Source organism: Staurois parvus, unplaced genomic scaffold, assembly GCF_062004578.1.
Source record: "Staurois parvus isolate SC_StPar_1 unplaced genomic scaffold, SC_StPar_1.0 ptg000237l, whole genome shotgun sequence".
NCBI lineage: Eukaryota > Metazoa > Chordata > Amphibia > Anura > Ranidae > Staurois > Staurois parvus.
Window position 1 is genome coordinate 4,258,256 of NW_028318033.1, and position 13,417 is coordinate 4,271,672.

The 13,417-nt window shown below is 39.3% G+C and overlaps 1 protein-coding gene across 3 annotated transcripts in view; it reads right to left on the reverse strand.

Moving 5' to 3' along the window:
• Positions 1–13,417, reverse strand: part of SLC25A21 (solute carrier family 25 member 21) — a 533,123-nt gene that overhangs the window by 177,461 nt on the left and 342,245 nt on the right. For all 3 annotated transcript variants that reach the window (XM_089680272.1, XM_089680270.1, XM_089680271.1), the window contains exon 4: positions 13,105–13,188. In XM_089680272.1, the coding sequence (XP_089536398.1) occupies positions 13,105–13,188 (84 nt within the window). The remainder of the gene's footprint in view (positions 1–13,104; positions 13,189–13,417) is intronic.

The following is a 13,417-nucleotide window of genomic DNA, read 5'->3' on the forward strand; positions in this document are numbered from 1 at the left end:
AGTTGCATTGTTTCCTGCTATCAGTAAGGACATACAAACACTTCCCATGTGTTATCATGAAGAGAAGGGGGAGATGTTTTGTAGTCCTAATCTAGGTTGATAAAAGTGCTTCTGTATAGATACAGAACGGTGACTGCACATTGTCACACTAGGCCAGGAAGTGCATTACTGGCAGGATCACCAGGTGCAAATAATGGAAAAAAAGCCTAAAACTAATGTAACCACCACATCTCAGGCCTGGTAAGCATCAATATACAGTAATACCTCGGTTTAAGAATTTAATTCGTTCTGCAGGACTTTTCTTATTGCGAAAAATTCTTAAACCGAAACGCCGTTTCCCATAGGAATGCATTGAAAACCAATTAATCTGTTCCGGAGATGAGAAAAAAGTAAATACTAATAAATACCGCATGAGTTATTTTATCAAGTCTTGCGGCATTTTAGTAGTGACAACCATGTGTTAATATTTCAGCTGTCAGCGGGGTTCCCCACTGACAGCTGAATGTAAAAGAATTGCCGGCAATTAAAAACAAAATTTAAAAACTGCGTGGGGTCCATCTTCTCATCCATACCAAGCCCTTCGTGTCTGGTATGGATTTTGAGGGGAACTCCCTCGTCAAAATTTAAACAAAATGGCGTGGGGGTCCTCCCCAAAATCCATACCACACCCTTTTCAGAGCATGCAGCCTGGCAGGTCAGGAAAGGGGGGGGGGGGTGCAAACAATGTTTCTTTTTAGTTTCTTAAAAGAAACAAATTTCCGTTAACTTTGGGGAAAGTGACAGATAATTATGTGAGCTATAGTGAAGAAAAAAAAAGAGCCAGCAATTGCATTTAAAAATCAGCACTGACACACTTCTTATTGCGAAAAAAATTCATACAAAATTTGTAAACCGAGGCATTATTTTCAGTGGATTTTCATTTGTAAACCGAAAATGACTTTAACCGAGAAGTTCTTAATCCGAGGTATTACTGTATTACAATTATTGTTCTTGGGTTTAGTTAACCAAGTAAGGACTGCCTGACGCAATGTGTGCCATGCAGGCACTGTACACACCTGTATGCCACTTGCCTCTCCTGGGTTCAGAAAGCGAGCGCCATCTCATGTTGTGATTAGACACAGCAGGATTGATTCTGTCAGCAGGTCCCAGCCAATGGTTCATGGCCAGGACCTGCTAATCGGCTGTGTCTAATCACAGCCCAGAGCCCTGTGCTGACAGTCAACAAAGGGATCTGTACAGAGGGAACAATTGCTTTGTTTCTTCTCCCTGCAAAGCAAGGAGAAGGAACAAAGAGTTTTTTAGAAAAAAAAAACCCAGCACAAATTACACCCACTAAAACTTGATAGGCACAAAGTTAACCCTTTGATTGCCCCTAGATGTTAACCCCTTCCCAGCCAGTGCCATTAGTACAGTGGCAGTGTATAGTATTAACACTGATCACTGTATTAGTGTCAATGGTAATGTCAGTGTCAGTTCCCACCCAGTGTCAGTTAGTGTCAAATTGCCCACAGCACTATTACAGTCCCACTATGAGTCAATAATCATTGCCATTGACCCATGCAGATCAGCAGCATGAACATGAATACCATCTCAGCCAATTACAGGGATTGATATCCCTTTGCATGCTGGGTATTGGTATTTATGTTCAGTGAGCACATGGGATCTGAGTTCTTCTTCCTCTTCCTCAGGAGCAGGGAGTTCCAGCCTGGGAGGCAGCTGCCCCCCCTGGCTCATGCTGCCAAGAGGCCTCGGGTGGATGACCCAAGGGCCAAAATGCTGAAATCCAGGGTGCTTTGAGGGCTGACTGAGGGGGATGTCTACAAATCCTGTCTGGTATCATGGAGGAATGCGACCTGTGGCAAGGGCCTTGTGAGTACAGACTGTTCTAAATGGATCCTGGAACTTGTGCTGCTCAACCCCCTCGGAACCTACATAGTCAGCTGCTGGTGTAAGATAGAGGGAACTCCAGCTGGTGTCCAGAAGAGCAATTATCCATTAAGTTCTGCATTTCTACAGAGGGACTTTGCTCCATTCTTTGTACAGTCTGCTATACAGTCCTACTAAGGAAACCCACAGATCCACTTAGACAAAGCTGTCCTCCATTGAGAATAGATCAATTCGGAGTATCTCACTATATCCCTTCCCTATCCCAGTTCAAAAACAAAATAAAAAACCAACTACAACCCTAGTCTAATCATTGGAGTAACAAGTGGAAGTTGTGTGCACCTGGCTATAAGAAAATGCTGTGTGTTTGGCTGTGGGAGAAGATCTAGCAAAAAACCTGGGCAAGATAAGTGGCTCCTACGGGGGTAGCGCTACATATACATCCATGGTCCATACACTGTGTGCATAATTATTAGGCAAGTGAGTTTTGAGTCATAATTTTTATGCATATTGTCCAACTCTAATCTGTGTAAATGTGAATGCTTATTGGATTTAAGTATATCAAGTGATGTGTATTTGTGTAATGAGGGAGGGTGTGGCTGAAGGAGATCAACACCCTATATCAAGGTGTGCGTAATTATTAGGCAGCTTCTTTTCCTCAGGCAAAATGGGCCAAAAAAAAAGATTTAACTGACTCTGAAAAGTCAAAAGTTTCAGAGGGATTCAGCTCTCTTGAAATTGCTAAGATATTGGGGCGTGATCACAGAACCATCAACCGTTTTGTTGCAAATAGTCAACAGGGTTGCAAGAAATGTGTTGAGAAAAAATTACACAAATTAATTGCCAAAGATTTGAGAAGAATCAAACTTGAAGCTACAAGGAACCCATTATCCTCCAGTGCTGTCATATTCCAGAACTGCAACCTACCTGGAGTGCCAGAAGCACAAAGTGTTGAGTGCTCAGAGACATGGCCAAGGTAAAGAAGGCTGAAACCTGACCACCACTGAACAAGACACATAAGTTGAAACGTCAAGACTGGGCCAAGAAATATCTGAAGACAGATTTTTCAAAGGTTTTATGGACTGATGAAATGAGAGTGACTCTTGACGGACCAGATAGATAGGCAGGTGGCTGGATCAGTAACGGCACTGAGCTCCACTTCGACTCAGATACCAGCAAGGTGAAGGTGGGATTCTGGTACAGGCTGGTATTGTACTGTAATAATACCAGCCCATACCAGAGCCCCAATAAACTCACTTTCCTAATAATTGTGCACACAGTGTATAGTAAACTCAGAGCAAAAGACATTAGGGCGCTCTTTGCAAATGGAGGAAATGAGGTTTAAGTACTGATATTTACAAGAAATTAAATGTAAAATGTTGACTTGGGGAGTTATTTGATTGCCTTTGGGAATCAAGATTTTATTCCTTGCTTGAAAAAATTGGAACCTGCCATTTAGTTAGTTAGTTCTGGATCAACATCAGCTTCACCTTTTTTGATAAACTTAAAGCAATATTAAACCGAAAACCAAAAACATAAAATATTGCAGCTTACCAATCATTAGATTTTTTTTTTGTTTTTTTTCCCTTGGTTTTCACCTGGTGATCTGGCCAGTAACACACCTCTTGTATTGGAGTGCCCCCACTCTGGATGAAGAAGCACAGGGGCCCCATTGGACAACAGCATGGTCAGTCTGTGGGAAGGAGTGCTAGATGTACTAGCAGATATAAATATACTAACAAATTGAAGTCAAATTCCAGCTAATACTTTATAATCAGTTACAGCAACAGTTGTTTGTTCTTTTTGGGATAAAGGTTTTACATGAATAAAGGAAAGCTGATTATTGTAAGCACCCCTGTTTTAAATGGTTTGTCTCATCTATGTAACTGACACATTCTGCTAGAGAGCTTGTTCTTTTGAAAAACAACAGACCTACTTGCTCAATCACCTGATGAAAAAAGAAGAAAGCCTAAGAAACAAAATTAATGCAACCATCACATCTAATAATTGGTAAGCTGCAATATAATAAATATTTGCTTTCGGGTTTAAATCTGCTTTAATAGACTTGTATTTTTTTAAACCTTACTATGTAAATTTACAGTTCCACCTCTATGTGTGCCTCATGAGATATCGGGACACAATAATAGGAATGTGCAGAAGCTCTGCTTACTCCTTCAGTGCTGTCTTCTATCTGCAAAAACTAGAGTCTATCAGTGTCCTGAAAGGGGTGGGGGTAAATGCTTTTTTCCTCATTATGTCAGCCCTCCTGTGACTTTGCTGTTGGTTATCCTTAGTTTGTTTTCAACATTTGTAGACTTCAGTTACTTGACACCTTTCAATAGGTATCAGTTTGGATTGGCATGAAAAGCTTTTGTTGGTAGAGAATTAGTGTGCCATTATGTGCAAGAGATATATATCACTATTTGTTTGAGATCAAGCATGAAAGTATTTAGCACAGTCACCAATTTCTGTCCTCCCTCTAGTTAATGGATCCTTAACTTGGCATTATGCTCTGTCAAAACTGCAGAAGACTAAGGACCCTTCTTATAAAGCATATACACCAAACATTCACTGTAGGGATGCACCAATACCGGCTTTTTACCAGCAAGTACGAGTACTGATACTTTCGGTCAAGTACTTGCCGATACTGATACCCTAACCTTTGTGGTGTGATTTGAGCCTATACAAAATAATGGGCTCAAATTGCACTGCAAAAAAATCACATGTGATTTGAACAGGAATGGGATGCAATTCCTGTCTGAATCACAATAGGTTTCCCTGCGGGTGTGGTGCGATTTGCAGTGCAAGGTATAGGTTTCATGTATGGGAGCATTTGCACGAGTACTCATACAAATGCCTAGTATCTGCACCGATTCCGATATTGCAGGTGAATTTTTCAGGTGTTTTTTAAATGACAATGGTTGATTCATCACCAGTGAATGTTTGATGAAAGTCACAGTCACTGCTTTATAAATAAACCATTACTTGTTTTCAATTCCAATTGTACATGTACTGCTAGACAAACCTCCAAACTTCTAACATTGAGGGTCATGGTACTCTAGGCAATCAACTATACAAATGTTTGAAATACATACCTATGTGAACTTTTTTTCCCTGCCAACAGGCTTTTAATTCTGTTTAGAAATTAGGATCAACTGTCCATTTTTACTGACTCTGCCCATATGAAATGGCCCTAAGAGGGGACTGCCTCTCACTATATGATATTTCTGAAATAGAAAGTGAAGAGAAATCACTTATAGAATACAGATAAAAAAAAAATAATACTTTTACTACAGTCTATCCAAAATGGAATTATGTTTTGGCTTTAGATATACTTTAAAGTGTATCACATGGCAATACCTTTTTTTTTAATTTTCAGAGTGGGGAGTGGGAGAAGGAGTGAGGAGAAATTTTAGAGTTGTCCCCAGAACAAGAGGTGAAGGGAAACCTTAGCAAGGGGCACCTGTACTGGGGGCAATGGTCTTAGGCCTGATTAACACCTATGCCTTTTGCAATCTACTACAAGAAAAAAAGTCCCTTTCCAAAGATCCTTCCAAAAATGCAGCAGCTGAAAACACTTTCATGTGAACGTGTGCCATAGGAAACCATGTTAAATGGACTATAGTGCATTACTGCAAAATTCAAAAAGCACATAAAAAATGCACAGGTGTGAACCAGGCCTTAAAAAGGAATTCTTATCAGTTCAGGATTTCTTCTAACTAGTTGTATCTCTTGGACAGGTAGTGGTGGGAAATTTGCCAGTGGTGCACATACAAAACAAATAAAAAAATTGAGCTATACATATACCTTAAATGTTGTTTAACATCTTCACAAACTACACTCACTTTCGAATTCCCCCTTAATGACCAAAAACTTATAGTCGCCCAGCAAAACTAAGGCTGTTGGAAGGTATAAGCTATACTTATCTAATTTTTGGAGCTTGGCGGAAAAGAAAACTAGCACTGTTGTTTATGTCAACCAATCAAATATTGTACTGAAAAAATCCTGCTTTAAATCTTATTAGCTGGGGAGGGGCGTGAGCATGGCGCTCTATGGCCACATGAGATAGGAGACCCGACGTCCGCAATGGTACTCCCCTGGCCTCTACGCTTTCCCGCATTGTTGAGGTGTTCCCATTCTGAGACCCCCGTGGGATGCTGAGCAGCTGGAGGGAGAGAGAGACCTGTCAGAGCCTGGGCTGTGCCTGGTTAGAGAAGCCGGGAGTGGCTTGTGGGTCTGGTGGAGCGAGGGACCAGTGCCGCTGGAGGAAGCCCCGGGAGTCGCGGTGCAGTGAGAGACCCGGCAGAAGATCGGAGGATGCCGAGTGGACCCGCGTGGCCAATCAGGTGACCAGGGCAAGGAAGCCTGGGAACCTGGCAGGCTGGTGCTGGATGGAGTCAGTCCCAGGGTTGGAAGAGGAGACCTTAGGTGGAGGCCATCGGATTGGGGAACCCCCAAACACCAAAGGAGATTGCCTGAGACCCCTAAAGACAACAACCAACAGTTAACGTCCAGCTGGTGGATGCAGGACATACAGTAGGAGTGGGTGAGTTGCTGCAGGAGATGGTAAATCCCCAATGCTGAGGTCGTGTATGCTACTGTCATTGCTGGGAGAAAGGTGAACATAATAGAAGCAGTTAAGGGGTCTCAGAGGCTAAATGGAACTTTATGAAAACAAGTTTATGTGAAAAAAGGAGGGGACACCCAGGAAGTGTAAGGTGAAGAAGGGAAAGAAGGGAACACTAAAGAACTCCAACCCTCATATAGATTAGGAGGGGAAAGACACTAAGTAAGATCACTGTTGCGTGTAAGGACCCAGGGAAACTAGAAATAAATGTCTACCTGAAGCTGTAAGTAACTGTTCAACTTTAAGAATATGAAGAGTAGAGGAGGAGCAAAAACCCCCCAACAGAATTTAAATACAAGCACAATAAAGAAGTATATGCCTTTGCATGAGAAAAACCCAGAGGAACAGACCCCAGAGAGTCACGGTGAAGTAAATTGCACAAGAGATCAAATGAGATTGTCTTTTGAGGTATCAGATAGGAATCAGTTGAAAGAATTTTCAAAGTTGGAAAGCAAAAGGGGGAAAAGGAATATGGAGGAGCAAGAAGTAAGGCCACAAATGCCCACAAAATTGGAAATGGTGGAAATGTTTGCTAAATGGGGAAGGTCTTCCTGCTCTGGATTGTGCTTATCTGTACCCCAGTAAAGAGAATATACAGGAGAATAGACAAAATGAGAGGAATGAATATGGTTAATTTTATGACATACAATGTAAAAGGATTGAACACTCCAACAAAAAGGGATACGGTATTAAGGGAAATACATCAAAGCTCTATTGAAGTGGTATTTCTTTAGGAGACACATATATCTCAAGATTCAAATATTAAATTATACTCTAAGCATCTGCCAATATGGTACTATATGGACTCTCCAATAAGACGGGCAAAGGGAGTGGTGATAGGATTTGGGAAAAATATAAAATTCACGTTGGAGGAAATTTTAGTAGATCCAGATGGCCAATACTTATTCTTGAGAGGAAACTTGCAGGGAAGGGAGTGTACATTAGCAAACATTTACTGCCCGAATAAAAATCTGACGATATATATATATATATATATATATATATATATATATGGAAGGAGTATTGATAAAACTTACAGACTTTAAAAGGGGTAGTCTGATGTCTGATTGTGGTAGGAGATTTAAATTTTTGCATGGACTTGGAGATGGATGCCTCATAGTGTGCACAGAGAGAGGAAGATAAGAGTCTAAAGAATGTAAAAAAAAAGTTGAATCATTGCTAGCTAATGGATGCTTGGAGAGTCAAGCATCCAAGAGAAAGAGACTATACTTTCTTCTCTGAGGTGCATAGGACGTATTTACGAATGGATTACATATTGATAAGTAATATCTATATCAGACCATGCCCCTGTGACAATGAGACTACGGTTCGGAAGGGAACAGAACAAAATGAACATGTGGCGATTAAATGAGACAATTTTACAAGACCTGGAAATGGAAACAAGAGTAAAACAGGAAATTGAACAATAATAAGTGAGCTTTTTCACCCTGTTGAAGCCACATGACCCAGTGGCATAATGCATAAGGGAGGGACTCTGACATCACGATGCTTGAGGAGACAGCCAGCCAAACAGCAACTATACAGATTTGAAAGCTAGCAAACACTGTGGATCACATTTTAAAGCAACTTTATTAGCATTTACATGTGAGTGCAATACTTTATGTTTAATAAATGTTTTAAAAGCAGATAAGGCACTATGTTTTTCATTACTCTTTATGGCAGATATACTACTGGAGGAAGAGTCTTAAGGAAGTGAGGAGATCCCTAAATTTGAAGATTGCTAATCCCATCCAGTTTAAGTCCAAACAAAAGGGACACACGCTATTTATGACCTCACTTAACGGTTTGGTCATATTTACCAGGTGAGAGCACAACAGGAGAAGGTGCATGCAAGGTTGTCATTACTACGCAATATTGGTGAATTAAACACAAATCATTTTGTCCACATTATTGGAAAGAGTTTTTTTCACGGCTTATATATGGACACTTAATTTTGGAATAGTGATATTGCATATGGACATTTAATTATTGGAATATTGTTATTGTTTTTTTGGTAACAGTTTTTTCATTTGTCAGTGGAGCGCGACACTATTATGTCTATGTTTGAGGAAATTGAATAATATTTAAAGTTTAACGAGCTTGGGGAGGTTACAATCACCACAGTATGGGAAGCACACAAGGCCCATATTAGAGGTATACTGATTGCGATAGGGGCAGAGAAAAAGAAAGAACGGGGTAAAAAAATTAGATCATTAACGGAAGACCTATTTCAGTTGGAACAATTGCATAAAAAGAAAATAACCACAGAAATACAACAGGAGATAATATTAAAAAGAAAAGAATTAAAGGTTCTAATGGACCAAACAACAAGGACGTTTTTCAATAAGGTTTCGAAGGAAAAATATCAGTGGGGGAATTATATATCGCTAATAAATTCCAGAGATACTATAGTAGTTTATATGGAATAAAATCTAAGAACCAGAAGGAATCAGTGGAAGAGAGAAAGGGAAAAAGGCAATCTGGCTGGCCTACCCAGATTGGATGAAGTTAGATTAACAGCGTTAGATTTACTCTGGAATATTATAAATTCAAAGAACAACTAGTCCCTAAACTGTGTACATATATGAATGCATTAGGAGAAGAGACAGAGATGAGGAAGGAGTCGTAACAGGCGTATACCACAGTTATACCTAAGGAGGGGAAAGATTGTTCTTAGTGCACCAGTTACATACCCATATCTTTGCTGAATACCGATACAGAACTTTATGTGAAGGTATTAGAGATAAGGATGAAGGAGCTGATGCCCGACTGGATACATCTAGACCAAGTGGGATTTATCCCGGGTAGACAAGGAAGGGACAACGGACTAAGATCATTGCTTATCCTGCAAAATAATGGAAGAGGAGAGGTGCCAGGGGTCATCTAATCGATCGATGCCGAAAAGGCCTTTGACAGAGTGATAGACACATTGAAGGAATTGTGCCCAGAATGATGTGGCGGATAAAAGAGTTATATTGAAACCCATCAGCTGCAGTGAAGGTCAATGGACCACTATCAAAGTTTTTTAGGATGTATAATGGAACAAGACAGGGATGCCCACTCTCTCCCCTGTTGTTTGTGACCTCTCTGGAACCGCTATTGGCAACCGTAAGAAACACTCTAGATGTCAAAGGAATGTGAGTAGAGGAGGTTAAGCATAAGGTGGCAGCATATGCAGATGATATGCTATTTTATTTCATGAACCCTAGACTAACATTACCAAATTTAATGAGAATATTAAAAGATTACGAAGAGTTAGCAAATTTGAAAATTAACCCCTCAAAATCCGAGATTTTAAATATTAATGTCTCAAAGGTTGAGACACAAACTTTACAAAAAGAATTCCCCTTCACATGGAGGGAAAAAGAATTAAAGTATTTGGGAATAAAATTAACTTTGCGCATAAAAAAATTATATCAGGTAAATTATATCCCACGAATAAATGAGATAAAGGATGAATTTAGGAGAATCTCAATGGGAACGTTGTCCTGGATAGGCCCAATAAATATTATAAAAATGGTCATAGTACCAAAAGTCTTGTATAAATTTAATATGCTCCAAATACACCTGCCGGGGCCCTTTTTTGGGATTCTTAAAAAAATTATACTCAGATATGTCTGAGCTAATACAAAACCAAGAGTGAAATAATTTTATGTAGTAATAAAAGAAAAGAGTGACTAATTATGCCGGATTTCAAGAGATACTATAATTCAGTGTTAAAATCACAAATTGCAGATTGGATATATCATTCACGGGGGAGAAGTTGGGTAAAAATGGAGAGCAGACTTAGTAAGGCACCATTAGATAGGATTATTTGGATACCACATAAGTTCTGCACATTGGACAACGATACAAGCACTTTGACACAGAATATGCTCAGGATTTGGGATGAAATGCACAAACAGAAAGACTGGAAGTTTAGCTCATTGTCAATCTTGTTGGTGGGAACAAAGCTTTTCCCACCCAGGAATGATAATATTTCAGGTAAATGGATAAAGGATAGAAATGCACATTTAAAAGATATTGTTGATAAGGGGGTATTATGTTCTTTACACGATTTAAAAAATAAGAAGGAAATATCTTGTACACGGGATGAATGGCGGTTTTATCATTTAGACAATTTGTTGCAATGCTCCCACAGCCACTAAGGACTGAGGAAGATATGTACCCTTTAGAGTGGTTGGAGCATAATGAAGTAAGTAGCTAAATGGCAAAGGAAGAGAATATTGGAAAGATAAGAGAGAAGGAAAAGGATAAGAAGGGGAAAAACAGGAGGGATGGGGAATGATAAGTAAAAATGGCGTTTTGTGTTTTATGTTTGATATAATGTGGATTTTTGTATTGTAAAACTAATAAAGATATTATAATAAAAAATAAAAAAAAATCCTATTAGCTGCTATACTTACCACTTGAGTTTTGTAATCTACAAGTTGTATAATTTAAACACATTTTTGCATTTTTTTAAGCATTATCTTAACACATATCTCCATATGGAACAATTTATTTTTCTGACAATATTCCATTTTAGATATAGTCTGCAAAACCCTTATACTTACCTATTTTTGATGTAGGGGAGCTACTGTACATCATGTCTATAGTAGACTCTTTGCTCTCACATACACAAAGTAGAATGTCAGCAACCATCAGTACTAAGTCTTTTTTTTTTTCATAACAGGAGATACATCAAACAGAGAAAAAGATATGCTGTATGAGAGAGCAGAGATAACAGCAAACTGAAAATTGTTGCATTTAACTACTGCAGTGCTTGCTACACAGCATTACCAGTTGACTGATGCTGTTCTTTTGCCTGAAATTGCTCTTTAAAATAGAACTGGATTTAAAAACTGCTGCGGTAAAGGAAAAATCTAACATGTCCCTGAAAAATTGATCTTGAATCGGTCTTGAATTCCCCCTGAGCAATAATAGTGAAGTTCCTGTGCCACAGGAAAGTATATGTGTAGCGTGGGATCATCTAAGGCAATGCAGCCTCTGATTACTAATCTCACCACATCTGGAGTGAGATTTGGTGATGTCACTACAGTGTTGCTCATTGTTATCTGTGCTGAGGAAGAAGTTGTTCCTGATGACCTGCAGTGCAAGCATCTCCCTGCTTGCTTCATTTATTTTGTGAACTTCTCCAGCTGCTTCTTGATCATTATCCCACCAATCTTCAGGGAGGTAGCTCTAATATGGGGAAGCAAAGCCTCAAGCCTGTACCAAAATGGTCACCTCCATACAGACATTGTAAAACAAGACACGGTAAGTCAGTAATATGGGAAAGATCAGCTGCAGGAAGACTATAGGCAGCACTGAGTACTAGTCCTTTGCACTTTGCTTGCCCTTTTGGGTACACAGCTTTCAAAACTACTAAACTCATTGAACCACTGCTCCAATTTGCTCATGTGTTTAGTAAACTACCCTCGCTTTTCCAAGGCCCAGACCTTTAAAAACCTAAAAATTAGACTTGCCACACTAAATTAAGAACATCTGGTAACTGCTTCTAAGGAATATATGCAGCTATTGACGCTGCAACAATTGCACAGTACTGTATATACACTAGGTTTTAAGTGCACCACAGCAACAATGAATTGCACAAGTTTGTTCTTAAAAAGAGTCATTACCCACTGGTTTTATTAATTGCCAGCTCTGGGGCTTGTTACTGACCTGGAAAAGGCATGGGGGATAAGCATTTAGTCTTCACTGGCTGCATTGAAGTCAGAGTCTCAATCAGTAGTGAAGTCAGAATAAGAAAAACAGTACCAAAGTCTTCATTTTTCAACAGCAGTTGTTATGATGTTTGCATCTTAACAGGGACTGCATGATATATTAACATTCACGTGAACTCAGAAAGAGATGTACCAGGGACACAATAAGAACACTTTTTCATTTCCCGCATTCAGGATCACAGGAATTTTTACACATCAAGCAGCTACCATTATAAAAATAAAATGTACTGTATGTGATACCTTTCTAATTTGTACCATCATTTCATTTCTCAGGAGACAGTTTCAAAATATCCACTCTCTTCTTATGGTTCATGCAATACTGAAACAACTAGAACAGGGGAGTGGATCTTCCAAAAGCTTGTTCAGAAAAATGAGTTGTAAATGCAAATATTAAAAGTATGACCAACAGTATGTAAGTGTATTGTCAAAGTGAATGAGTTATCAGTTGCTTAAAAAAGCTAACTGCCAACTCATTGCAATCTTAGAGCAGTCTCAGTCCTTTTCTTTAGCATTTGACACTTCTGGGAGTGTCAGAGGCCTACGTTCCTCACCACGTGCAGTGGCTCCATCTTTGCACCCCTTACGTCACTATTAAATTCTGTAGTTATATAGGGGGGAAAGGAAGAAACCAGTGGGGCAACACTATCGGAAGTGTTGAATGCTGAAGAGTCTGATGGAGGATGCAGAGCAGGAATAGAGCAAAAATAAGAGAGAGCTTGTGATTGTTTTAAAAAATATACTAATGCATTTATAATCACCTTTTGCACTGTTTGGTATCAAAGAGAAAAAGAGAGAAAGAAAGACTGATCAAGGCGGATTAGCATTCCGTACATACAATGATTTGTGGCATGCGTCTCACACACTTACCCTTCACTGCGATAGATCTTCTTGAAGCAGTCCCCTAGACTCTTATAACTGGAAGGATCAGACTTGTTTCTTTGGATCTGAAATCTAAACATAATCAAAAGTCATTGTTAAGAGGTTTTTGCCAACATATGTCATACATCTCTGCAATACATGCACTTTTCTCCATGTTTTATCGCTTTAGTGGAACTAAACTCTAAATAATACCTATTTTTAGTCCTTATGCTACCAACCTCAGTAAATAGATAGGAATGTATAAAATATTTACTTGTTTTAACCATTTTTTTTAACATTTCTTCAGTTGCTTCTAGTTTTC